At 41.0% G+C, this 27359-nt stretch overlaps 1 protein-coding gene across 6 annotated transcripts in view; it reads left to right on the plus strand.

Annotated features, from left to right (window-relative positions):
• nbeab (neurobeachin b) overlaps nt 1–27359 on the plus strand; it is a 193812-nt gene that overhangs the window by 156096 nt on the left and 10357 nt on the right. For all 6 annotated transcript variants that reach the window (XM_051397178.1, XM_051397180.1, XM_051397182.1 and 3 more), the window contains 9 exons: nt 1326–1443; nt 1529–1631; nt 2320–2435; nt 4735–4847; nt 14288–14428; nt 15508–15627; nt 19160–19312; nt 22186–22353; nt 26785–26874. In XM_051397178.1, coding sequence (XP_051253138.1) covers nt 1326–1443; nt 1529–1631; nt 2320–2435; nt 4735–4847; nt 14288–14428; nt 15508–15627; nt 19160–19312; nt 22186–22353; nt 26785–26874 — 1122 coding nt within the window. The remainder of the gene's footprint in view (nt 1–1325; nt 1444–1528; nt 1632–2319; nt 2436–4734; nt 4848–14287; nt 14429–15507; nt 15628–19159; nt 19313–22185; nt 22354–26784; nt 26875–27359) is intronic.

The following is a 27359-nucleotide window of genomic DNA, read 5'->3' on the forward strand; positions in this document are numbered from 1 at the left end:
TACAACTCCTCACTCCTCTTAACCAGCTTGTAGGGGCCACAATTGATCAACAACTGCTTCAATTTGGACTCTTTTTTTTCCACTAGGGACGACGTACTTGCCAGGTGACCTTTTGTCGGTTGACCTACATCACCATGATAACAATAGTCAGGTGACCTTTGTCGTCATAGTCAGGTGGCCATTGTCGTCATGGTAACAGTAATAAACACGTTGTTACATGTTGTGAAAGGTTTGCAGTTTGGTTAGGTTTAGGAAAAGATTATGGTTTAGGTCAAAACAAATACATACGTCAGTTAAAGCTAGAGGAGTAAACTTTGGAGAAACTAGCAAAAGATGGCTAACATATAACACCAAAAAATGCCATCCCCTCCCTTCAGGTCTCCCTCCATAGCTACTTGCCCAACACACAGCAGTGCCTGAGAGGAGCACGGCGCATTGTTGTAATCGCCAATTGTATCCACCTACCTTGTGTCTCATTCATACAAAGCTCTACATAGTTCAGGAAAATAATAATTCCCCTAAAAAAAACCTGCCATCATTAAAAAGCCTAACCAATGTTGACTCTGTTAAGCGAAACCTTTTGTCTGTAGCCTTTTCTGCGTCTGTGTTTCTTTTCTTGCTTTGTTTGGAGTGCAAACTATTGTAGCTAAAGGTGGAAGATACTTTTTGGCTGGTCTTTCTCTGCCATTCTTGTGCAAATAGCTCGGTAGCTATAGCAAGATCTGGCTGGTCAACAGATAAGTTAAAATAAGTAAGGAATAAGGAATAAGCTTGCTGGTAAATAATGAGGGTATTAGAGCACTATTCGATATCTCACCAACTACTGTGGTGCCCATAAACGAAACTGTTCATAAAGAAATACAAAAAAGTTCAACAGCTGCCAACTTTTTTAATAATAAAGCAGTGAACAAATATAAATCACAGAATAGTCTTTTGTAGAGCTTTACTTAGGTCATATTTACTCTTGTGCTTTGATACATTTTGGAAACAGAGTTGGCACATTGATTGCTTTTGTGCCCAACGACAAATCAGCATCTCTGTTTACACCAATACTTTAATAATTTAAATCGTAATGTGAGAACGTGCCTCATTTCTATCGTGGTCAAGTACTGCAATACCAGTGGCATTGTAGATGAAGTGTTATACAATTTAAAAGCCTCTAACATACTGAGTTGGTGATGTTTATTGTTTTGTTAAATGCAACTTTAATATTGAACATACTGAAATGGATGGTAGTTTTTATCCCCTTTAATCTTACATGATCTCTGGTTTTATACAGCTATTATAAAGGAGTACATTCTTCTCTTCTTTGTCTGCCCTTCTAGGTCTTGGCATACACTGAGGGTTTACATGGGAAGTGGATGTTCAGTGAGATTCGGGCTGTATTCTCCAGACGCTATCTCCTGCAGAACACAGCAATGGAGGTCTTTATGGCCAACAGAAGTAAGCGGACGTTCCTATTACAGCATTTGAAATTCATGCTTCTCATGTTCTTCATCACTAAGTGATATCTGTCACTGTTTCACAGCATCAGTCATGTTCAACTTTCCTGACCAGGCCACAGTAAAAAAAGTGGTCTACAGTCTTCCTCGAGTGGGCGTGGGCACCAGCTACGGACTTCCACAAGCCAGGTGGGTCACATATGCCAAAAGAAAATGAACTCAACATATTAAATATTTCTAATGTTGTATTTCCTTCATGACCAATGTTACCTCCTCTGTGTTGTGTGTTGGGGCCTCAGTGCAGCTTGGCCTGGAGCAGAGTCATTTGAAGTCCCATTGCTCCAGTCATTGAAGTGGATGTGCACTGACCCTGACTGAACTGACCTAATTCTCTCACAGAAGACTCTATACAGCAGGGCAGCAGCCAGGCCACTGACCACAGGGAAAACCACAGATTCCCTTTAGACTCTCATCGTGCTAACAGGCCTATTTATACACTGTCATAAAACCAGGACATTTCCTTAAGTCTTACGTTAATTGAGTGGATATAAAGGAAATGCGTTGTAAAATATAAAAAATAAAATAAAATGACTCTTAATTTGCAGCTAGCTTCCATTTAATTTACTGGAATTACTGGAATCAAAATTTTGTAACTGAGTACCACTGCAGTGGTTGCCACGATTATTCTCTCAGGTGCAGCTTCACTTTTTGTGTATGTTCTTACTCTCCGTTTGAGACATAGAGCTGGTTCATCAGCTATTAAAGGACATAATTCATGTGTCTGTTTTTTGTGTTGTATCCAATTCTCTTTTAAATATAAGTTTTTTTTAACACCAGCCTTCTTTTTCTTTATTTGTTGTTGAAATGTTTTTTCCAGGCGCATCTCCCTGGCCACCCCTCGGCAGCTTTTTAAATCCTCCAACATGACCCAGCGCTGGCAAAGGAGAGAGATCTCCAACTTTGAGTACCTCATATTTCTCAACACTATCGCAGGTAAGGATGCTCAAATGAAACTCTATACTTTTAATGTGGAAGTAGCTGAAGTTATGGAAATAAAATATTCTCTTTTTCACAGCCATCAGTTAAATAGATAGATTCTGATTTGTTTTCTTCCTCATCCGGGGCAAAATGTACAACCAGTGAAACGAGAAAGTTTTTATCTATTATCTATGTGAATTTCTTCACCATTACAGTCTTACGACTTTAAGTTAAGCTATCATGATCAATAAACTTTATGTGTCAGTGGTACTGAAAACATACTATAAGTGGCCTCAGGTATGTCATATTTGTTTAGGAATCCATGGTAACCATAAGTGGTGCTCAACGTGGTAGACTTCACTGTTCATGGAAGTGTGCTGTTTGAAGCAAAGAGCAGGCACAGCAGATTTTGCCAGATAATTAGTGCCTGGCTTTGTGAGAGCGTACACATGTGTGTCTGCGGAGTTGAGAGGTTCTGTTGTCGGCTCTCTGATCTGAACTGCAACTAACAGGGAAGGCGAGAGCGACTGCACGCTACTCTGCTCTGAGAGGTGTCATCCTCTCTCTCGCTGCATATTCATGCATATTTATATTTAGCTCGTGCTTGAGTTCGATACATTATTGTCAGCTAATTAGATGTAAGGCAGACAGAAAAACATGCCCAAAATTCATTAAAAATCCCTGGTAATGACCTGAGCTGACAGGGGTGTCAGAACAGTGTGGGCTGGGAGACAGGCGGGGGGTGAAGTGCTGGGAAGAGGTGCGAACGGGAAGTGGTCTTCTAATTAAACACTATTCCACTGTTATTAACATCCTGCCACCCCAACTCAGGCCTCAGAACCAGTAGGTTTAACCACACCAACGCCCCCGACTCTTCCTCCACACTCAGCCTACTGCTTCCTTTTCACTTTGTGGCATTAACCTGGATAATTATGCTCTCTAGCTTCCCCCAGACCCTGGATACCGAGCAGAAGCCTTCCCATTGACTAGCCTGTCACACATTATCGCTCGCTCAGGTAGATTTAGATTATCTAATGCCAACCTGCTGCAGTCCAGGAGGGCGCAGAGACACGCCTGTTGGATTGGTGTAAGTTGATAAAATGTTGTAGATAGTCATTAAAAACTTTATTGCACTAGCAGGCAGATTTAGGAAGAGTGTTTCCATTGAATCGTCTAAATTCATTGTATTGCTCAGTAGCACAACGTTAGTTCTTCGTGGTTCTCTCCTGCAACTTGATTGGATGCTGTCGGATTGGTTCAAACAAAGTGGATCTGGGGAATTAAGTGGCAATTAGCTGGGAATGAATAGCATTAACGTCCAGTATTTTCTAGTCAAAAAGCTCTAGTCACAAGTCATTGGAGTCCAATTTGAGTTGCAAGTCTTTAGAATTTTGTCTAGTCTAAAGTCATCAAATTTGTGACTGAAGTCTGACTTGACCCCAAGTCCACACCTCTGCCTCCAGTTTAAAAAGTAATTTGGATGGGATATATGCTTTTCATCAGTGGAAAACTTTATGTCATAGGAATGTGGTCAGACCTTAGAATAAGCACTGCTGCTTTTTACAATTCAGTTCAAATGTTCTCAGTTGGTAAAATAAGATGTTTGAGATGCTACATTTTAGCTTGATTTATCACCAGCAGTAAAAATTCCTGCAAGATCATCCATAGCAGTCCTGTCCCAATCCTGGATTACAACTGGCCACCACCTGACCTCACAGCTGTATCAGTGTCATCTTCAAAAGAAAAGTAGAGCATTAATGACAACATGGTACATGCTCTCAGCTTTTCCCATGGATTTCCTTTCACACATTTTGCCATCTGAAAACCATATTCCCACTGCCAGAGAATAGTGGAAATTCCCATCTGGCCAATCAGTGCATCAGACTTGCAGTGACATTTCAGGCTTTTGGAGTCAGCCCTCAGAATAATCTATATCCTTCTAATTACAGCCACTCCTCACGACTTAAAGATACTTATTTTCTCTATGAACTTAAAGACAGTGTCCTCAGGCCTCCTGTAACTCCCACAGTCCATTTATAAAGTACACTTAACAGGAAAAAGCATGGGGAGCACAGAAAACATCGTTTCATAGCAGAGAGAGCATGCCATTAGTGTATGTGTTTCCCTCGCAGAGTCCGTATGGGACAGGAAGTGCGTCTGATTGAGGGCTCTGAGATTGGGGGCTTGTTGGAATGTTGCATGCTGATCCCCCAAAGTAACTGAAGCCTCAAGTGTACCCTGCCCCGCTTTCAACCCCTCTGTTTCCTTCCAAGCCTTCATCACTCACAGATTTCTGTCTTCTCTGTGTATCTAGGGAGGACATACAATGACCTGAACCAGTACCCAGTCTTTCCCTGGGTTCTCACCAACTACGACTCAGAGGAGCTGGACCTGACCTTGCCAGGGAACTTCAGAGATCTCTCAAAGGTACAGAGGCCTCTTGGCCAAGCACCTCCATATGACAGAGGAGGGAGAGTTTGGGGGTGGGTGGGGGGGGAGGGCAGCTAGCCCTGACAGCAGGGAATTTCCTTATTAAGACCCAGACTGTAAAATAATATCATATTTAATAGCTAAGGAATCATGTGCAGAGTCTAAACTCATGAGATGGAATGCAGAAAGTGGAAAATTCTGATTTGTAACATCCTGAAATTCATTCAAGTTTACTCCCCATTTATTTGGTACTGTATTGTTTCAGTATGTAGTTTGCACTTGTCCAAAAGCTTAAAGTGGCTTTCTGGTTTCTGCATTAGAGAGGATTATACATTTTATAAACATATGTGCCTTATATACTACAGTATCATTCTTTTTCTTTGATTTAATTCACAAAACAAAACAAACAAACAAACAAACAAACAAACAAACAAACAAGAGAATAAACACACACACAAAAGCACAACAAAAACAATCACAGCACCTATCCAAAATACAAAATCAGACCCACACACATAAATAAATAAATAATTCTCACAGTTAACAACTCTTTCAGTGTGGCAGATCTCTAGGCGGCCTGGGCCATGTGGTGGAAACCGGTATCACAATGTTAGAGTTGCTGTAATGAGTATTTTTAAATTAGCAATGGATCACATGCCTGCTTGTAAGTGAAAGCTGCCGCTCGTAGCGGTTAACCCCCAGGGAATTATCACCCGACTGCAGTTCTCCTCAGAGCTTTATAGCGTCTTTCAGCTCATTGTTTTGGTTTTCCCAGTGCTTTTTTGTTTTGGTTTGCTCCTACCGCTCTTTTAGAGACATTTGTGAATGTCAGATTGGCAAATTTAGTTGATGAGATGAAGATGTTGGAGACCTAGATATTATCGCGGGAGCAAAATAAAGCTAAAAGGAGAGTTCCCAAATGAGTGCTAATGTTGCTACATGTCTTCTGGATGTGGAAATCAACAACTAAACTAAAAGGTTCACCATAGCAACTTGTATAAAATGCCATGGGGGGGTTTAATGAAAATATTTTTCATTATCAATATATATCATAATACATTAATCATGATAAACTGATATCCAATGCAGTAAGCTGTGTTCAAAACTAAAATGTAGAACAATATGATCATATCATTGCTATTGGATTCATATTGAATCTGTGCACAGTCCTCGTCTTTACAACACATTTCCTACATACTATATTATGTCAAAAATAAAGCACAACATATTTTTATAACTGGTGATTTTATTAATTAAACATTGCCATTCAGTAATTAAAGTTTCTACTTGGATTTGACTATCAAGGTTAATGAACTGATAAGAACAGGTCATAAGCACAGTGTTGCAGCGAACGTCCTTCTAAATGTGGCAGATCAAAAACACATCAAGCTGTGCAGTAGCGAGAATCCTGCTAACGCTGCCAAATCACAAGAGCTCAGACACAATGACACTAATGCCCTGCAACCCTGGGAGATAAAGTTCAGCGTTATGTTTGCTCTGTCTTTGACTGAAGAGTAAAAGGCAGCAGATCACTCTACCACAAACTGTGGCCTGGTTTACTTGTTCACCACCCCCTTCTCGCTCTCTCTCTCTCTCTCTCTCTCTCTCTCTCTCTCTCTCTCTCTCTCTCTCTCTCTCTTTCTCTCTCTCTCTCACATGCATACTGCAGCTCACTGACCTGAAAACAGTCGCATTCCTGTCTGAGCTCTCTCTTACTCTCTTTATCGCTCCCTCATTCCCCCTTGTTTCCCTCTAAGCGCCAACATTCGAACACTTTGCCATCTCCGTTCTCTACAGTTTGTATCAGTTTTCAGCTCTTCAAAGAATGTGTGCGGTGTGTTTTGTAGTGGGGCAGGAGGAGAAAGAAGATAAACAGGGACGTTACTATGAAACACTTCACAAAGTTAGATAGAGAGTTGTGAATTTGAAAAATGAGCTCCCACTGTTTTGGAGCACCTCTTCGCATTTCAGTAAACCCATTTTGGACAAACAGCTCAGTTGTGTTTTCTTGCCACTGTCATCTCAGCACTTGTCGGCTTTTGGCGGCTCTGGCCTGTGGGGTATCCAGGTGGGCTGAGAGACCCACAGTATGTGTGTGTATGCATGTGTGTGTTGAAGGGGGTGATCAGAGCTGAGCCATGTGCACCCCTCCTGCCCTGGGGAGACAGTTATGTATTGTAATGTATTCCAGTGACATCCTCCCATGCTGTTTACAGGGCTGAGCTGCCTTCATTAGCATGAGTTCACAGCCCGTGTCTCCTGACAGTTGTCCTTGGAACCCCAGGGCTCTTACCTCCAAAAGTTCACAGCTAGTATAGCAGGGAGGGACATAGGCCCCCACACTTCTCTCTGCACGGCCTGCCCTTTTGTTCAATTATGGATCAGAGGTAGCAGCACAGTCTCTAGAGATCTGTTCATTGTATATTAGGGCTGTGTGTCTCTCTCTAAGGTGTATGTCCGGTGGTTGTGGTTATGCACCATGCATGCTGTGTGTGTGTGTGTGTGTGTGTGTGGTAACTAAGGCTGGGTAACATTTCATCTGTTCCTAAAAAGTACAGTGGTTTAATACCCAGCCTTAGTGGTTACTACATCAAACTTTTTTTTACACATTTCCTGTTTTAATTGGTATGTTTATTTTTTTCTGCAGCAATAAAATCATATCACCTCATATAATATGATATGTCACTCCAGAGCTCAGTGACCTGTAGCCTTATGGAGATACATTGTTATATCATTACTCTTAAAAATTGTAATCGCAGCTCAATTATAGGGTGTAAACTGGAGCACACTAGCATTGCACAATTTGGGAAGTTTTCTTTCCCACAGATCTGAGTCATACCTGAGTACTTGTTTGTCACTTACAGGTGACTGCCACTTGATGGACAGCATTGTTCAAACTGCAGGAGTTCTGTGCTGATCTGCCAGATAATATCCTCCCAAACCAACTGCACACACCTACAATTACCTGCTGGTTGGGCGTTCAGTCAACCATGAACAGTTCTATTGAACACTGCATTGCTTTGCCTCGGGGGCCGGAGTTCTGCATATTTGGATGTCAGATACATTCATGCAGTGAAGGGTTTCATTAATTAGATTCTAATGATTATTTCTTGATGGATTGACAAGTGGATGATAGATAGGCGGAAGCTAATCTTCCTCATAGCTGTTAAATGATGTGATGGAAATTCATATAATTGCATAAGGTAAAAGAAGCAGATGTGGTGTAACACTGTGCTTCTTCACCCGGTGACTAAAATTTGTTAGATCTATGCTTTGTAAAATATAATTTCAACACCAAAAAGTGACACACACACATTTCTCAACACATGTAATTGAAAGTCTTTACATACATTTTAACCTCACCTATCATTAGTAAAATATTGTTGATATTGTTTATTTATAAACACAGTTTGAATGCTCAGACAAAGAACCATATTCTGTTTCCTTCTCAAAGCTTCTGCTCAGAAAAACACTTGAGTAACGAAGACTGCTGTAAAGACCCCCTCCACACTTATTCTTTCCATAATGGAGCCTTCGTCACCCTCACTTCCACTCCAGTCAGACTCTTTGGGAGCACATCTGCTTTATCTTGAGTTTGAGCAACTTGATTGCATTAGACTGAAGCTGCATGCAGCCCTACCTCTGACGAGGCAAGCAAAAAACGACTGCGACTTCTCCTGACAGAGCACCATAGCAACATACTGTAATTTAATTTATTTTGAAATATTAAATGCAATATGAGTCTCTTTGGGAGGTAGCTTAGATATAACCAAACAAATGGAGACACTCTCTGCACACTCATTCACCAACAGCCATGTTTATTTTCTGCATCTTTGGAGTGCAACACCAGAACTGATCCTGATTGAATCTGAAGCCAAATCTAAGTTTGATCATACTTTGTTGAGTTGTGTTGATGTATTTCACTGGGTCAGGTGTTATACAAGAAATGAACTTGGATAGGAGCAAGTATGGAACTGTCTAAACCAGTTTTCATTGTCTTATATCTGTGATCAGTATAATATGCAATGCAGGGAAAAGGGAAAAGGTGATTATTCTTTGTTGAATAGAAGTAAGCAAAACCTGACTTTGACTTATCAACAGATGTGGCTATGACAGGAATAAAGATACTGAAGGACCACTGAAGTGTGTATTGGTTTTTTATTCTAATTAACAGCTAAACAATCATAAATTTTCATATTCATTCATAGAAGAAACAGAAGCATATAGAAGAATTTCCGAAGCCATTTGGTAGTGTTACTTGCCTAGAATTAGACATTTCCATACAGAATACACCATATTTATAGCAGTTTTGTATGGCCAAAGCAGCACACCTAGGCTATGTGGAAAGGATTTGGACCAACCTGGAATTAGCCTTTTAGTCTTTAGAGCAACAGGGAGCTACATTATGCTTTCATGTTCTTGTAGCTGAGATTGCGTCATCTTGGCTGTGGAAGTAGTGTCTCTTTCAAGGCTATCTCTGGTCAGTTCATTACAATTTTATTTTTTATTTTATCAGTGTGGTTAGTCTGTTTTGGTGCCAAACACTGCCTTTATTCTATGACACATTTGTAACACAGTGGGACATCAGGATTTGTTAAGACAGAGAATTGCATTCGATGTCTAATGTTGACTTTTTAAGCAAGGTTATATTAATTAACTAAAACCAAACAAAACTAAACATTTTTAAACAAAAAAATAAATAAATAAAAATAAAAACTAATGAAAAGTACAAAATTATAATAACTCTGCTTTGGAGTGATGCAGTGAGTCTAATAACCAACACTCAACACTTTGTTTTACAACTTCATGTTTATATACAAATGGGCGACCACAAGAACCAGAACAGCTTTAATTTTCCTTCTGCTTTCCTTCTAATTTCATTTATTCATGTTTTTTGTCAACCCTTTGTATATGTCTACACATGCACGTTCTACAAACATGAACAGAATTTGCTTTATTGTTTATTATTTGTCAACTTTACTTTACACCTATAAAATAAACTTACCTATATTTAGCTGTTCTCTGGTTTTTACATATCAGTTCAGTGTATATTTGCTGTATAACAGTCCCAATGTGAGCAGTGATCAACAATCTACCACGTACAATTCCTTTTAAGATGGCAGCAACCTGTAACAAAGAATAACTTCTTCAGTGATTTGGGTGAACCACTAAAAGTCTTGCCATGCAGTCAGTATAATTATCCTAGCTCACCAACCACACAAGTTTTCTAGAAAACAAAATAAAAGCATTCTTACTCCTACACTACACTACAAGTAACATAGAAAATGTCTCATTATATTTATGCTTACACAGCTGAGCGACTTGGGAACACTGTGAGAACATTTTTGCTTCATTTATGTTGCGCCAAATAGAAGAATGAATAGGAAATAACTTGTCAGTAAACACGTCTTTGGTTCCCTTGCCTGTAACTTGGTGCTTCATTCAAGATGTGTTTGTGGTTAGTTTATTGTCGGGAAGAGGTTGAGAGGTTGGTGGCTGCGGTAAAGATGTACTTTTTGAATGTTTAAAAAGTTAAAGATGTAATGTTAGCTTGTACTATTCCATTAAGCACAATTCTTTGTTTCATATAACATACTCTTGCTTATAATACTATGACTGTTTTCCACCTTATTCTGGTATCATGATATTAAAATAGACAAATTTACTAACCATTCTGTGAGCTTTGTTTTTAATACCTGTGAACTGTTTACTTATTCCCCTCTTACACACTGTACCATTACCTGCGGCTGTCTTTTCCTTCTTCTTCTGTCACATGCATCACATGAATTTTTCACACAGCTCTAACTTGCATTAGTTACACTAGCGGCGGTTTTACAGAGTGTGAGACGTCTTGTGGCTCGCACCCCAATCCAGCTGGGCCAAGACGTCACATGCAAGGCTATTATCACCCCATAAATCTATGCAGATCTCAATAAACTTCTCTTTCAGTCTATTCAATTGTGCTAACACTGATGTGGACTGCCATTTAATTTTAAGGAAGAACCCCAAAAAAAATACAAATGGCCCAGTTTGATCAGGCATATGCACTATGCCACATATGGATATGACCATAATCTACAAAATTGCTTATAAACTCTACCCAGCCAAAAGAATGGCCATTTTAATAGCGTCCGAATAAGTGACTTTATTTTTCGGGCATCAGTCTCAGACCATTTTGGATTGGGGGCTTTTATTTTATTTCTTCCGACCTCTGAGCTGCAGCTTTCAGGTAGAAAAGCTGCCATTGATTACATTACCAGTCTCCCTTCCCCCTCTGTAACCGATTCAGTGGTACTGAGTATATTAATATTGACTGCCAATATGCCTCCAAGGCCCTTATATTGGATGGGGTGATTGAAAAGGCAGAGAAAGCAATTTATTCACCACTAAATGTATGTTTAATGGGAGTAATTTTGTTGCCTTAAGAACACATGAAAATGAAACAGCCGCCAAAGGGCAAAAACCCAGTGATGGTGTCAGTACAATATTGAAATGATTACTGGGGCTGCGGTTAAATAATGAACCATGCTATCCAATGTTTGGCCTAACTATGAAATAATTGGATGGATGTCAAATAAATATAGCAGTGATGTTATTTATTTTCTTTTTTATAGCCTCACAATAATTAGGCCACAGTTCTTCAAATGCAGAACTATGAATAAGAGAGTTTTTATGATTTCTGACATTTTCAGTCTTGACACTGCATTTATTGCTCATTTGGCATTTTGGAGAATTGAGGCTCTGCTGTTTATCAGTGAAAGGCTGGTTTGGGGTTTTTAGAAAATCTGTTTTTCTCTACTTCTTATGTTAGTAATAGAAAATTGTTAAGGTGGCAAATGTTCAGTACTTGATTGTGTGCATATGTTGTGGGGAGCTTCTATAATAACGTAACGTCTTGATGTAATCTAGAGCAGTTTTTCTGCAGTAAATGCTACCCGATTATGCTCAGTTTGTTCCAGTTATTTTGCCAGTTTTTCATACTCTGAACTGATGTTGAATCAATTCTACTGAAGCCCTAGCTTGTGGTGTTACATTATTAGATTGCAGTATATTGTATAGGTCCTGGTAACTCCCATCAGTAGTGCCTAGTAGCACAGAAGGGCTCTGAACACAGATGGGAGTAGCAGTGCTGAGTAAAGTGTTTGGCTCAGTGGGTGTGTTGGGTGTAAATCAGGTCAGCCTGGGTTAATCCATATGGATTACCTACAACATTTAGCAGGAGACGCTCATATCTCCTCCTTCCAACCTTAGTGCGGCATCCTGCTCACCCATGCCACCATACCCTTGTAAATTTCAGACAGAAGACAGCGCAACATGAACTTTTTAGGGTTCAGGAGAATAATGGGGTCTGACAGATAAATCCCAGAGTAAAGCTCCTTGTCCGCCGTGAACTCTCCCCCAGCCTCTCTGCCGGCCACGCCACATGTACCCTAATGGGGAACTGCTAAGACTCTGCAAGTCTACCTCTGTTAATTACGCTCAATTATGCTTTCCTAACACAAAGAATACAAGGGCAGGTAATTTACACTATATACCCAACAAAAGATTTTTACCTATAAATAAGTAGAGGCAGAATAAGTAATAGCTTCATTGCCTTAAAAAGGTTTCACTGCAGTCATGAGTTTGGACCATCACATCACCGGCTACATGATGAGAGTATTGGCAGCAAATTGTCTTTGTCCCCAGGCAAAAAACTCACATGTTGTTGTTGCAGCCAAAAGGTGACACTTACAAAGTGTAGTACAAAAAAAAAGACTAAGCTATCGACTACACAAAAATGAATGAACTGAATTTTCTATGGATGCCTTTGTACACTCAAATAATCTATTTTAAATAAGTATATGGAGCGAATATTTCCCTCTGTCGTGTATCGGCATGATCATTAAAATTTGATTTAGATGGGAGACTGCTCGAGAGACCTGCTATATCTGTTAGCAGTAAGATTTTCCATTTTGTGGATCAAGATAGATGAGGATTGGGTGGTTCATGCTGAATATCATGCAGCAACAACTGTAGTTCCCTCTTTTATGAGGAGTGTGTGGTTGCCTTATAATAAGTAAAAGTAAGTACATTTTATGACTCAGACTAGCTTAAGTTTAGCCCTGATGTTTCATAGAAGACTTTACTAATAGTAAAGACTGAGTTTTTTTGTTTTCTGATATGAGATCTGAGACGTTACAGTATAAAAAAAGACTACTTTTGGATAACAATATGTCTACAATTGGATGTGTAAGAAGAGAAGAAGTGTAAATTATCCCCAATTACTTAACATATTCTATGCTATAGCATTAGCTTGCACAGTCATATACTGACCCATAGAGATAATTTCGGGGAGGTTACCATAGCCTAAACTTCTAAAACGGCGTTGTTATCCTCACTTTAACAAAATTAAGGGTGATGATTTTTTTAAGTGTAAAATGCCAACAGCTTTCGCTACCAGTATTTCTACAAGCCATACATTGGATTATTGGAGTACACATAAAGTGTCGTTTTTACTGACCTGATGACACCGTTGAGTTAAATAAGTCTGTGTGTGGTTCTGATGAAGGCAGTTAAGATTGTAACAGCAAAGAAAATAGCTCATATCACTTCTATTGTAAAGTACTCACACTGGCTTACAGTTACGCATAATATGGGTTTTAAAATCCTTCAACTTTTCTATAAATCTTTTCATGGACTTGTCTTTCACTATATTGTTAACATGCTGCCAAGACATGTGCCTGGTATAGTCGTCAGATCTGCTGCTCCCTGAACCAAATGCTCCCTGAAGCTTCTGCAGTTTCAGCTCAAGATCAGTGACGAAGACGCAGCTTTTAGCCTTGCTTTGACTTCAAGTTATTATTATGTTATTACTATTACTATTTTGGTACTTTGACTTGATTTTGACTTTTCATCTATTTCAACTTCCTTTTTTAACTGTGCTTCAAAGGCACTGAAAGGCTGGTTGTCTCAAGACCTACTGAAATATATAGAGGTGTTCCTGTAAAGTTGACCCTCAAGGGTCATCACTAAGTTTTATGCCAATGTGATAACTGGTTGGTTACTGTAGGGGTTTGTTGTAATATACTGGACATGGTAGTTATCAATAAGGCTGTCTACTTTCTTTTTAATGTCTAAAGATTATTGTCTTTAGGTTTTCAGAATTTGTTTCATTTGCTGTCTTAATGTAAAGCACCCAAGCTTTTTGGTTGGGCCTGTGCAAGTTTATTTTCTTTATTACAAGTTTTACCAGTGAGAATGTCTTCAATTCATGGTATAATGTTTGCCAAAAGGTGGATGTCAGAAACTCTTAAGAAAGGAAGCATCAACAAAGGAAGTGGTGATATATTTAGAGCAGGAAGTTTGCCTTCAAAAAGCATATGGCTTTTAGGGAAAACCTGTGTTTTATTTTCACTTCATTTCAAGAACTGAACCTCTTATTTCCTTATTTTTTCCAGCCTGTTGGTGCTCTGAATCCAAAGCGTGCAGCATTCTACGCTGAACGCTATGAGACTTGGGAAGACGACCAGACACCACCTTGTCATTACAACTCCCACTACTCCACAGCTGCCTCCACCCTGCACTGGCTTGTCAGAATAGTGAGTAAAATCACTCCTTCAACCACGTTCAAACCCATTATTGTACTATGTTCAGAATTCCCGAATTAGTCAAGCATCTGAATAGGAATGAAGTCAAACCCACATGCTCAGACAGCTTTTCATTTTTGAGTCTGCATTAGTTGATTGTCACTTGTCAGACTTGATGATGCTGTTACTTTGAGGTCTGTCGGCTTCTGCACAGGAAACGGCTCGACATCTCAATTTGATTGGGCCTGAGTTAGACCAATGGCGCTCAGAAAACACATTTCACAGGCCAGTAAACCGGCATATGTGAACTAAATAAAGAGTGGCTGGGTAATGATTTACGGAGGCTGCTGTGACAGGTTTATGTGTTTCAGGCAACCCAGTGAGCGTTGGAGACATGTCCATCAAGGTTACTGAGCACTGTCCTCATTTACTCTGGAAGAGAAGCAGGAAGCACACGCACTCACTACCAATCTGTTCCCCACAAAACAGACCCTTATAACCTGCACGGCTTCTTTGAGTTGGTGTACATCAGATTTTGAAGTCAGCTTATTAATTTGAAAGAGCTTTATGAGAAGTTTGTACTGTAGTTCTCCTCCTCCCCCATCATTAGTAGAAAGGGGCTGATGAACTGAGGGAGCTCCCTTGACAGCAGTTAGATTGGCCTCTGTGGGTTTGTTCCCACAATCCCTTTCTTCCCCTGGTGAGTGATCCATCCGCTTCAGCCGGCAATGGTCGCCATCTCAGGCTGAGAAAACCAAATTTGAGCCAATTATCATTATGGCTTACTGTACTCAGGAAGAACACTAATTAATTCTCCCCCAGGCTTGGATTCAATGAATGACTGATCTCTACAGAGATCCCTTAGTCTGCCAGAGAAAAGAATAACAATGAAATAATACAGATAATTCAGAGTCTTCACATGTATTTTAATAATTTGCATAATAATCCAGTAAATTCAAAAGGTACTGAGATTTTCATTATGTTTATTGTGATGGTTGCAGTCGAAATGCAGATCAAGAGGGTGAAAAAAGTAATGATGAGTTTAAATTTGGGTGGAGGTCTGTTTGATGTCTAATTTGCTTTCTTTGTAGGAGCCTTTCACCACGTTCTTCCTTTGTGCCAATAACAACAAATTCGACCACCCTGATCGCACCTTTTCAGCCATTGCCCGCTCCTGGAGGAACTGTCAGAGGGACACCTCCGATGTAAAGGTGAGAATCACAACAAAAGTAGTACAATTCCTGCTTTATGTTTATATGGAAAAATGGTTCCCTTAACCAAGTGGAAGTTAAATATGTGCTTATTATCAATTATTTATATATTTCCCTGTCACATACCTTCTTTAAGCTGGTGTTATGGATAGGTGGGTGTTAGGTATCTAATTTGGACAGCAGTCATAGTAAATATCAGTAAATATTGCACAACATATCTACCATCAAAATTGCAACTATACAGCATGTATAATTGGCAATATAACCATACCAGGCCTCTCACTTGCTCAACATTTGCCTCAACACCGCTGCAAAAATATGTACCATTAATTATAAATGCCTCATCCAAGCAGCGAATCACAAAGACCCGTGTGTACAGGAATACCCTAAGCACTTAGAAATGCACATTTGATTTATCTCGTGCAGAAAACAAACTATCTCAGAGGTGGATCTTGTATCTCTGCATGCAAGCACTCATGAGTTTGAACAAAGGCTGTGTCTCTGAGAAAGACAAAGCCCTCCCTCTGCAAATCCACAGAGCAGTTACTGAAAATGCTGAACCCTGCTGATTCGCCTCCATTTTGCCCACTGCATAACACACAGCAGGAATACGCACTGACCTCAAAGTGTCATATATTTCTAGCACACCCTGCATCGGGTAGTGTTGCCCCAGGCAATTAATAAAGCATTAATGACAAAAGCTATTTAAAATGTAGTCTTTTATGTACGGACAGGGCTTTTACTCGCCAGGATCTGGGTGAGAGCAGCCAACAATCTATGTGAGGCAGAAGCAGAAAAGCTGCAAGCTACCGAACAGCTGAATAGTCAAACGCCACCCTGTTAACAAATACAGCCTACTTTCAACTACTTGTATGTCTGCATGCATTTGTTGTTACACACATAATATGGGCACTGATCTATTAGGAGAGGCATTGTACTGTGGAGAACAATGCTGGATTACTAAGAGTATTTCATAATGTATTAGAAGCAGTAAAATATTACGCAAGAGCTTGTTTGGTTTTCTCATGGTGCAATAGTGGTTAACCAATTTATGAAGCAATGCCGCTATAATGACTGATTAGATGAACATTTATTGTAATCCTTTTTTATAATAATAAGAGAAATCTTATTTCTCGTCTATTTTTCTTTGCAACCTTTCAACCCAGTTTTGAATTTCCTTTATTTGTATATATTTTATATTTCTTTTATATTTGTAATCTTTATAAACACACCATGTATAAAAACAGCATTTATCAATATATTCCTATTCAAAATCAAATCAAATGAAAGCATAGGTGTCCATGCATGCTAACGGAAAGGCAGCCAAACGCCATGCACAGACACCATGTAGCGACTAAGACTGAAAGGAGAGTCTGGGGTTAAGGTCAGCTTCAGACCAGTACACCAAGCGGGCCATCGGGCCTCTGATTAAAAGGCAGCTTGTTTTTACCAGGGTCTCTCCTTCATTAACCCCGGCCTCTTCCAGCAGTAATGACGACAAGACCGAGGGAGGCTGAACCCCTGATGGGGATGACCTCCTAAAAGAGCAAGTCAAATGGAAACAATCCTGCGCCGACCAAGCCCTCACCTCCTCGGCCACCCTATAATTATAGTGCATCCATACCTCTCATTTATTTCTGTGTGCATGCAGTTATGTTAAGCTGGCACAGCCACCATGGGCAGACTGAAGCAGACTTGTCGTGGGCACACACACACACACACACACACACACACACACACACACACACACCTCATACACACACACAAACTGCCACCATGCCGTCTGAAGGAATCCAGCAGCACTCCGCTGGTGACAGATTTTGACGAACATGTCATTAAGGTGACACAGTGTAAAGCAATGGAGGCTTGTGTGATTGACTTGTTAGCCCATTACGATGCTGTTGCAGAATTAATGGCTGCCATGGGAGGGTGGCTTGAAAACAGAGCTGGCAGTTTTAACGGCTTGGCGGTGAGTTACGGCAGGAAGTTTACAGACGAAAAAGTGGAGGGAAAGTGCAGTTGTGTGTATGTGTGTGCATGTGAGAGACAGAGGGAAGCAGAGAGGACTGGCTACTCCCTTCCCTGTCGTGTGCGGAGGGTGAAATGTGACCAACAGCAGACCAGCAGTGTTATTGGCCTGTACCTTGTCATGCTAACCTGCTCTCTCAAAACCCACTGATTTATGGGGGCCTAAAGGCTCTGCACGTTATGTATCCCATAGGCAATATAAAACTCCATAGTACCACTGAATCTGACAAACACTGCATTCATAAAACAAGCCTGATACAAGGTCAGGAGGAGTTAAAATACTGTCTTACACCCTCCATTATAACCTCAGTCTAAGAGACAGAGAACAACATTTAACTTGTCTTGTGTGTATGTTTTCTAATGAGGACAGAGCAGAGGATCTACATTCCTCGTGTGCATATGCCTCATTGTGCAGAGGCCTTATTCACTCATCCTTTCTTAGCTGTATGATCAGGAGGATCGGGGATCAAAGTGGAAGCTTCAAAATCACAGGAAGTACACATACAATAATTTACATTGAAAATACATTTTCTTAAAAAAAAAACTTAAATTAATTAGTTTTTGTATTTTAACCCCATTAGTTATCCAAAGCAAGTTTAAAACTTTTTTGAGATGGGTAATCATTAAATATCATCTACTTTATTATTAGTATTTTTAGGAAGTTTTTGTTACATGGTAATGCAGTTTAAAGTACACTGTCCAAATGTTCTTGCTTTCAAGGATGGTATGACATCTAAATTTCAGTTAGCTGTCAAAGAGCATTGCACAAGCTCCCAAGAAGAGAAATAATAAGCAAACATGAATGTTGTGAGAGTAAGTATTCTCTGTGTGTAACTTTAGCTAAACATTTCAAAATAGAGGCACCAAAATGTTCACTGTAGTGGATTGTCTATCTCAAGCAAGTCTCTGCAAGTTTATGTTAATGATCTATAAATGGTTGCCTGGAAGGAAAGAACACATACATGATGTGTACTTAATGGGTTAAAAATGTTTTAAATACCAGCATGGTCATTCAACACAGGGGAAATACCTTTAGGAATAGTCTTGTCTCAAAACGCGGGTAAATATTTTCTCTCTTCTCCGATGTATGGAATCACACCAGGCTTTATGTAGGGGGTTCCTTTACCACGCTGACTTCCCCTCCACTGCAAGGTCCTGACCTCATCACAAGAGCCCAGAGACCAGGGAGAAAAACCCAACTCAGTTCCAGTTTCATTTAACACACCTAACACCTCTGCCTGGAATAACTGGACTAGCACCTCTCACCGCCTTCTCATGGCCTGCTGTTTAGTTTGTTTGTGTTACCTTTCCCCTTGAATTCTCACTTCATCTCAGTGGGATACAGAGCCTTTTTTCTCTGTTTTTTCATGGCTCTGTCCTCACATGTGTTATTTCTTGCACTTTACGGAATTGTTGGGCGATTATATGGTGAAAACGGTGGTATTAGACGTGGTCCTGTCAGTGAGCTGTAAAACATGAACATCTCTCTTCCTTTAAAACACAGGAACTGATTCCTGAGTTCTACTACCTCCCGGAGATGTTTGTCAACAGCAACGGTTACCATCTGGGAATGAGGGAGGATAGGACCATGGTTGGTGACGTGGACTTGCCAGCATGGGCAAAGAAGCCTGAAGACCTTGTTAGGATCAACAGGATGGTAAGGTTTAGGCATGTGTGAAATTCAGAAGGGATTAAAGTGTGTCTGTATATATTATTTATTTATTAAGCCAGATGAATTATTACAAAATAATCAGACAGTATTAAAACATTTATCTGCCAGATTTCTGCCAGAAAAACATTAACACACTTTATCCAGCTTTTAATCCTTATCAATTAAGATTTCACTATTATGATAATAATAGAAATAAAAATGATCCGTATCATTTTTAATTGTTTACCAGGATAAGTATAACATTTAATTTCAAGTATACGTATATACTTCTCTTCTCACAGCAGCATATAAATATATTCCTTGTAACCTTCCCAGACATCTGTGTCTCCTTGTCTTATTCATGAAGCATCTAATAAAGTGCACCGCTCAATACTAACACTGTAACCCTGACCCCAGTGATGTCACTAAAGGACAGGACTGAGGGCAGGTTTGCCCTATAGTGTTACCTTCTCTAATGCCGGGCCTCATCACTTTGGCAGTGCGCAGGGCGCTTTCCGTCTGCATGTGTGTGAACGTCTGTGTGTGCATGTTTAATACAGACAGCCTATCAACATGTGGTCCACAACTCCCAGCAGGTTGCAGGAGCAGCACAGAGACAGAGCCGTCTCTTGCCGTTGGAAAAACTCTGTTTTCCCTTTAATCTGGATTCACTTACTGTAGAAACTCAAAAGCTCTCCTCACCACAAAACTTAATGAAAGAGAACGCAAACATTTCATACAAAAACTACAGGATGAATGGCCATTATACTTACAACAGTGTAGATGCATTTTGAACACATATTTCACATATATCACAAATACTTAAATTAAAATGGTATGTTTTTGTTAAAGCTGAATAAAGCTGCATGATGGTGACTTAGAATTTGGGAAAATTATAATCATTTGAAAAACTAGAAATGCTGTACCACAATGTATACTGTACACACATGTTTCCCAACATGGCCACTCTGTTATTATTGTACACAAAAGGGAGATGACAAAATTAGAATATAGTTTGTGTCCTGTTTGCATTTCAATTTTGATTCATATTATACGATTCATAAAGGCCCTTATGAATTAGCCCATGAAAGGAGTGCCCTGGTAGCTTACCTGGTAGAGCATACGCCCTGTGCACAAAGGAGTCCCTACCACAGGCTAGGTTCGATTCCTACCTACGGGCCGTAGGTAGGAATCGAACCTAGCCTTTGCTAACCTCTAACCTTTGCTGCATGTCATCCCCTCTCTCACTCATCACTCCTGTCTCTCTACAGCTGCTCCTATCAAATAAAGGCAATAAAAGGCCTTAAAAAAAGTTTCACATTAGGAAATGACGTGTAGCTCAGAATTCACACATGTGTATACATATATACTGGGATATGAAATTGATATCTCCGACAGCATAATATAATGGGTAAATTTACAGTTGCAGTCTAGAGTGATAACAATCCTCTATCCTCCACTTTCTAATTTAGGCTTGATTAGTTGGCTCCAAGCCGCAGAACCTTCAAAAATGCTGCTAAGAAGACACGTTTCATACATGTTATGTATCCTGAGGTTAGGGGCCACAGTGTTTTTTGGACCAGAGGTAGAAAGAGGCTGTGGGAACACACTTGACCTTTTCAGCTGGAGTGACAGACCAGGGCTGGTCTTATGGAGGTGACCTTTCCCCGTGCTCTACCCACACTGCCTGTTCGAGCTCTATCAGCCTTGTATACCGACAGAGTTGGAGGGATGGGGGGAGGGCAGGAGGGGAAGAGAGAAGGGAGAGGCTGGGAGTTGTTACGGGCATGTCTGCATCTCCAAAACAAGGAGAGAGGATGACAAAAGGATTACAGTGGATATTTTCTCACTGTTGAAGGCTACATGTGTGATGTTGCCTTGCATTGTTACATTCGCGGACCAGTGTATTCACAAGCCCAGAAAATCATAGTCTTCTGCCTCCATTTTTTGTCTTTCTTTTGTTCTGCTCCCTAGCTAGCCCACACTCTTGCTTCCTCTATTATTTCATTTCTGTCAGTGAACCTCTCTCCCTGCCTCCCCCTCTGTCTCACTCTTCCTCTTTTTTCCTTCTCTCCTTCTCCCTCCCTCCCTCCCTTCTTCCCTCCCTCGTCCTCCCACTTCCCATCTTTGCATGTGCCACTTTCAATTGTAGTGATATGCCCTGTGGCAAACTCAGCCTCTGTGTGCTTGAGCAGGCTTTGTTGGTAATGGCTGTTATTCCTGACGCGAGGGGAGGAGTGTAAATTCCTCTAGCAAAGCCTTACACCGGCATGCATGGGAATTATATTTTACCTTATTTTGAAACAATAGATCAAACCCCACTACATCGCATCCATAGGTGTATATTCATAATAATTATCCACCTTAAATCTTATCCCAAATCTCTCACTAACACTCCCACAAGAAAGCAAGTCTCCTTTTTTCACTCTCACAAGTGATTCATCAATGTTGCTGCTGCAGATGGTTTTACAGTAAATTGGATCCCTGCTAGTATTGAACCGATTTCTTTGTCTCCATGCAAAGATAGTCAGTATTTTAAGTGGACAGAGAAATGTGATATGGGAGGCTTATCCCGAGTTAGCTGATTATATTAGAAGGAGGAGATGCAGCTTCTGTGTCGTTTTTCTTCTTCTGTAATCTTTATGTGCAGTAAAGCAGATCAAATACCTACCTTTATTTAACTGAAAGTTATTTTTTTCCTTAAAGTATTCATAATTAGTTCGGATGTGATGTAGGTCAGCTGTGTACATTAAAGTAGGCTGTGGTTTGTTGTGTTTAGTGTTGTGTGTAAAGTACAATTTGCGTTGTGTGTTTTGGCCCATGTGCTGTGTGCTGCTGGTATGCCTCTCACCTCTACTTGCCCTGTACTCCTCTGACAGGCCCTGGAAAGCGAGTTTGTGTCATGTCAGCTGCATCAGTGGATTGACCTTATTTTCGGCTACAAGCAGCGAGGCCCAGAGGCAGTGCGTGCCCTCAACGTCTTTCACTACCTGACTTACGAGGGCTCCGCCAAGCTGGACAGTATCGCTGACCCTTCGCTCAGAGAGGTAAGGCACATATACACATTGCCATGGAGACAAAGCCCCTCCCCTTTCTTTTACTCAGGCATAACTTCCTGTCTCTATTTGTCCTGGCATGTGCTGGAACTCCTGGAGCATTCATATCATGCATCTGTCAATCAATTATTGTGTCATGCAAATGCAACCTGTGAGAGAATCGGGCAGGGCTGCTGACTCATCGAGTTCGCTTGGAGATTAACGTCATTTTGTGATGACCTGAGTTATTAATTTCCTCCCTCTCAGATAAACAGTAATCTTTTAATATCTGTCCACATTATTCATAGATCCATCTTAACATCATCTTCTATGCTCTTTTCTTCCTGGTCTATGAATAATATACTGTATGTTCCTTCCGCTAATCAGATCAATGAATCTGACTGAGCTCCTTGATCAATCAACAGAGGTCACTCCGTCAATAGATGAGGGAGTGAATCCTCTTGTTCTTAACTAATTAATTGAATATCTATTAGCTCCACCGTACTACTCGTGAATAGCTTAATTGCGTAGAGGGGAAAGGGGACCAGAGACTGCAGCAGCTGGCATGCATTGTGGTACTTTCCAGTGTGAGCTTGTCTCTCCCTGTGATATCCACCATCTGCTGTCTGCAAAACAAGTCATTTATATACTGTCACTTCCAGGGGCGCCTTTATTTATCAAGTGACCACTATGCAAATCACCTGCAGAAGATTTGGCCAATCTAATTACCAAACCATATTGTGAAAGGTTTGGTTTTCATCATTTCGAGAAAGGTTTAGGCATTTTTTATTTTGCATCAGTTTTAGCTGTCTTACACCCTACTGTTACCCTGAGAGATGACAGTACTGTTAGTTAGTTGCACATTAGGAAGCCTGCTACTCAGACTCCCTAATTGTGCCCAGTTGATGCAGTAGCTATTGTGACATGTGAATGTATTTGTGCTGGAGAGAGAAATTGGCTCAGCTAATTGCAACTGATGTAATGCTGATATGATGAGTACTAATTAAGACAAGCCTTCATACCTTCAGTCATGTTTCTTATTCCAGATGGATTCTTCCTCTCTCTGTAACATAAAGTATGACCTTGTATATCTAAAGCTCATATACAAACACCTAGCAGTATCCTGAAAACGCATTATGAACAGATCTATTAAACAGGGATGTTAAAATGTAATTATTGGATTTCCTTGCAGATAATTGTAAATAAAAAAATATTAAATAGAATTTCCCAAATATTTATCTGATTGCAATAGTTTTACTGTACTTTGATGCTCTTATTCAAAATTACAATCCCCTGCAATTTCCTGCACAATCTATGGTAACATTATGATAATTTTGCAGATGATTTCCTGCATGATTTATCGTACCCATTACTGTTTACCACTCCTCCTGTCCAACACAAGCTAGTCTGTGAGCTTCCTGTCTGAGCCAGTGAGGTGGAGCATGGAAAAGTGCCCAATGAATGTCTTGCTAAGACCTGCTGAAATGTGACGATTGACTCCGGGGTATTGATTCATTCTGGGCCTGACAGGTGAAACTGCAGATCTGGCATTAGTCACAATAATTAAGGCATTTGAAATGTCAAGAAATTAGAGGTCATGAGAGATAATTTCCGTCCGTGTGTCAGATGGAAATGATGACACCCTGTGACATGCCGCCGGGCCTCTGGTTGAGGGCACTGTGACAGCTCTACTGGGCACACTGCCGGAACAGCAGTCCTTCTCCATGATGCTCCTCTTGACAGCCTTCTCTTATGGAAAAACATGACAGCAACCCCTTGATTCAGGCCCCGCTGTGTCACTCAGAAGTAAACAGACAAATTATTCATCAGTGGGACTCTAGTCCTCCTCGGCTGCCACTGCCCCTCCCACCCCCTCTGAATCAACAAAGACAACAAAGTGTGCTGTGGCTAGCCAGTGAAGGCCTTTGAAGCAGCTGACATACTTTAAATTGATTTCACCTTGATATTCTCATAGTGATGGGACACAAGTTTTAAAAGCTTGACCTTAATGATAAGAAACTCCCTTCATATTTATCATAAAGCATATAGGATCAGATAGCTGTATTAGAGACAATCACCTACTGATGGACATATTGCTTGAGACATTTATATACAGTAGTGTATATGTCAACTCCCAAGCTGTCACTCAAAAAACACCCCCAAGGTAATTCTTTGTTAGTACTTAAGGATTAAAATAAGTCCAGATAAGCTTACCTTAACCACATTTCCATTGGCATGTAAAGAAACAATAAGAAAATTACACAACAGTTACATTAATAGTTTGTTTATGTGTGCTTGCATGTGCCTGTATGGTTTCTGTGCGGCTTTGATCTGTTTTTATAATCTGTTTATACTATTTAAAAGCCAGAAGTACTTAATGAAAGCAATTTGCTTCTGTAATCTGTCGAATCTGTCAAAAGGTGAAAGGTTTAGCAGCTTCATATTTGTAGTTGCCACCGCTGATCTCAGGTGTCGTGACTCAGCATGATCCCACGCTGCTTAGCGGGTCAGTGCAAGGCCGTGTTTGCATTCTGTCTGACAGAGCTGTTGTGTTGCTGCGTTGCATGAGTGCACTGGAGGATGCTGTTGGGAGATCATCATCCACGGAGTCTATCTGTCACCAGTTTGGGGACCAGGCAGCAGATAGAGAAAGAGAGCTGCAGCCACTCACCTCTGAAGCCTTTAGCTCACGCCAAAATCAGATGCGAACAAAGTCAGACAGACAGACATGCAGACACAGTGTGTTATGATGGATGTTAGGTGCTCACCCAAGCAAGGTGGTTGTTGCTGGGAGGGGAGATCAGCCAGATGGCTTTGGCAATAAGTGTCACTTATCAGCCAAAAAGCAGAGCCTGAAGTGACTTAAACTAATGAACTGCCTGTTAAGTGCTCTTCATCTCAGACTGATGCAGAGATAAGTTTCTGACATACCTCTGAGAGGATTAGTGTTGAAGCACCTGAGAAATATTGACATGTTTTGATCATCTAGTCGAGGAACACGTTCTTAAGTTAACCTTCAACCAGTCAAGCCCCCTTCCCCTCGACACACACACAAACACAAACACACAGACAAATCCTCCCCCTTACACTCTGGAAATAATTCTTGGGCGTCAAGGTTGTCTAAGACTACCAAAACGGGACATGTAGCAGCCCAGTTTCCCTGGTAATAGAATCATCACAAGAAATATGGTGATGTTTTCCACATGGCCCTCTCAGCCTTTCTGATCTTTGTATCAAATTTCTTTATTTGAACAGACATTGTGACCCTCACCCCAAACCTAACCTTAAATAGCCATAATGTCAGTTGCTTATTGCTTGACGGACTACGTTGTAAAGAAACACTGACTAACACTTAATGGTTGCCAAATGTGCTCACCAACTCACACGAAACTTTCACTGCTGTGCGACAGCGCTCAACCGTGTGGACAGCGCCTTTTTTGGTGCTGTGAAAGATAGGAAGTGACCAGGGGGAGTTTGGGGCGCCTGTTTGGCTTGCAGGTGGCCTGTCCTAATTCAGTATCACCTCCAAACTTCCCATGCCACATCTCCCTCTGTGGCATGTGCTACCCAATAGGTCCTTTTGATAGTGAGTGGTGTGTACAGGCGGAGGAAAATGAGGGCTAGTCACCCCGGCAGTCAGAAGGGCGGGCGAAAGGCTGAGCGATGTATGTTCCATTGTGCACAGTGGCATTGACGGACGTCTACAAGCTCCCCTCTGATGGTGGAAGTGGCTCCAGTCACATCAATCACTCCCACCGTGGAGTGCCCCACTTTCAGTCAAGCTCAGCAGCTCTTAGTGCTTGTTTTTTTCTCACTTAGAGGAGGAAAATTAGATCTTTTGTGTATTTAAATGGAAGTTATTTTCTAATAATAGCAAAATAGTCCTCTGGTGTTGTGTTGTTTTGTTTCTTCTACACTTGTGCTGTTTTTAGTTTATTCCTTAGTCACAGGCATCCAGACTCACAGTTAATCCCCCATAAATCATCCTTCATCAAGGTACCCTCTGCCAAATCGCCATGGTCTGCTTGTGTGATTTTGTGCCTCTGTTTCATACATGCTTTTCCCCTTTGTTTCAAGCACAATAACATCTAAAAGCGGGCCGGCCTGCTGCAGTCCTAGCTGGATGTCACTCCAGGTTAACGTTTATGCAGTGGGGGCCCCTGCGCCTGGAAATGGGAATGGTTAACTGAAGCATGTTAATAGGAAAAGGCTTGTCTCTTCCATACTAACACTTGGATGACTCTGCAGGCCGAGGGGGGAAGGGGGAGCACCCAGGCGGATTGGGAGTGCTCCCCTTTCCCTTTACCTCCCCCCTTCCTCAGAGGCACGGCTGAGTTAGGATTTGCTTGCATTGTCAAGTAACGCATTGACCCATCACTTTGATGCATATTGATTGTGACAGCCGCTCTCTCTCTCTCCTTCTCCCTTCTCTCTCTCCCGCAGGCCACAGAGGCGCAGATCCAGAGTTTTGGACAGACGCCATCTCAGTTGCTTATTGAGCCACATCCTCCACGCAGCTCCGCCATGCACCTGGTGAGATCAGCAAGCATGCTGGGAAAATTCCCTGCACCTCTGGTGGTGGTGGTGGTGGTGTGTGTGTGTGAGAGGATTTGTGGACCTGTGTGAGCCTGGATGGTGTGTGTTTGCGTGCCTGTGTTTGTAGGTAGTCACAAGATTGAGATAGATGCTCCCTGATTTTTCACGTCTATATATTTCCTTCAATCCACTCTTTTATAACAAAAGATAAATATTTCAGAAAGCTTACCTCATGTAGGTCAGAGATCCGCAATATAACATCACAGTTTCAGCTCTAGTTTTCTGCATTGTTTTATAGCTGTTACTACCCACTAGCAGTGTGGTGTAAAGGGAAGAGTGCTCCCTACTGGCCTAGTAGCTACCCTCTTTCTGCTGTAAGCTGCTCTTCCCTGTCTAATCCATGTAATAGCCAGCCTAGCCCTCATTATCCCCACATGGCTCTCTCTATTTCTCTCTCCCTACAAGAAACTTTGTAAGGCAGA

Source organism: Dicentrarchus labrax, unplaced genomic scaffold, assembly GCF_905237075.1.
Source record: "Dicentrarchus labrax unplaced genomic scaffold, dlabrax2021, whole genome shotgun sequence".
In the NCBI taxonomy this organism is placed as follows: Eukaryota; Metazoa; Chordata; class Actinopteri; family Moronidae; genus Dicentrarchus; species Dicentrarchus labrax.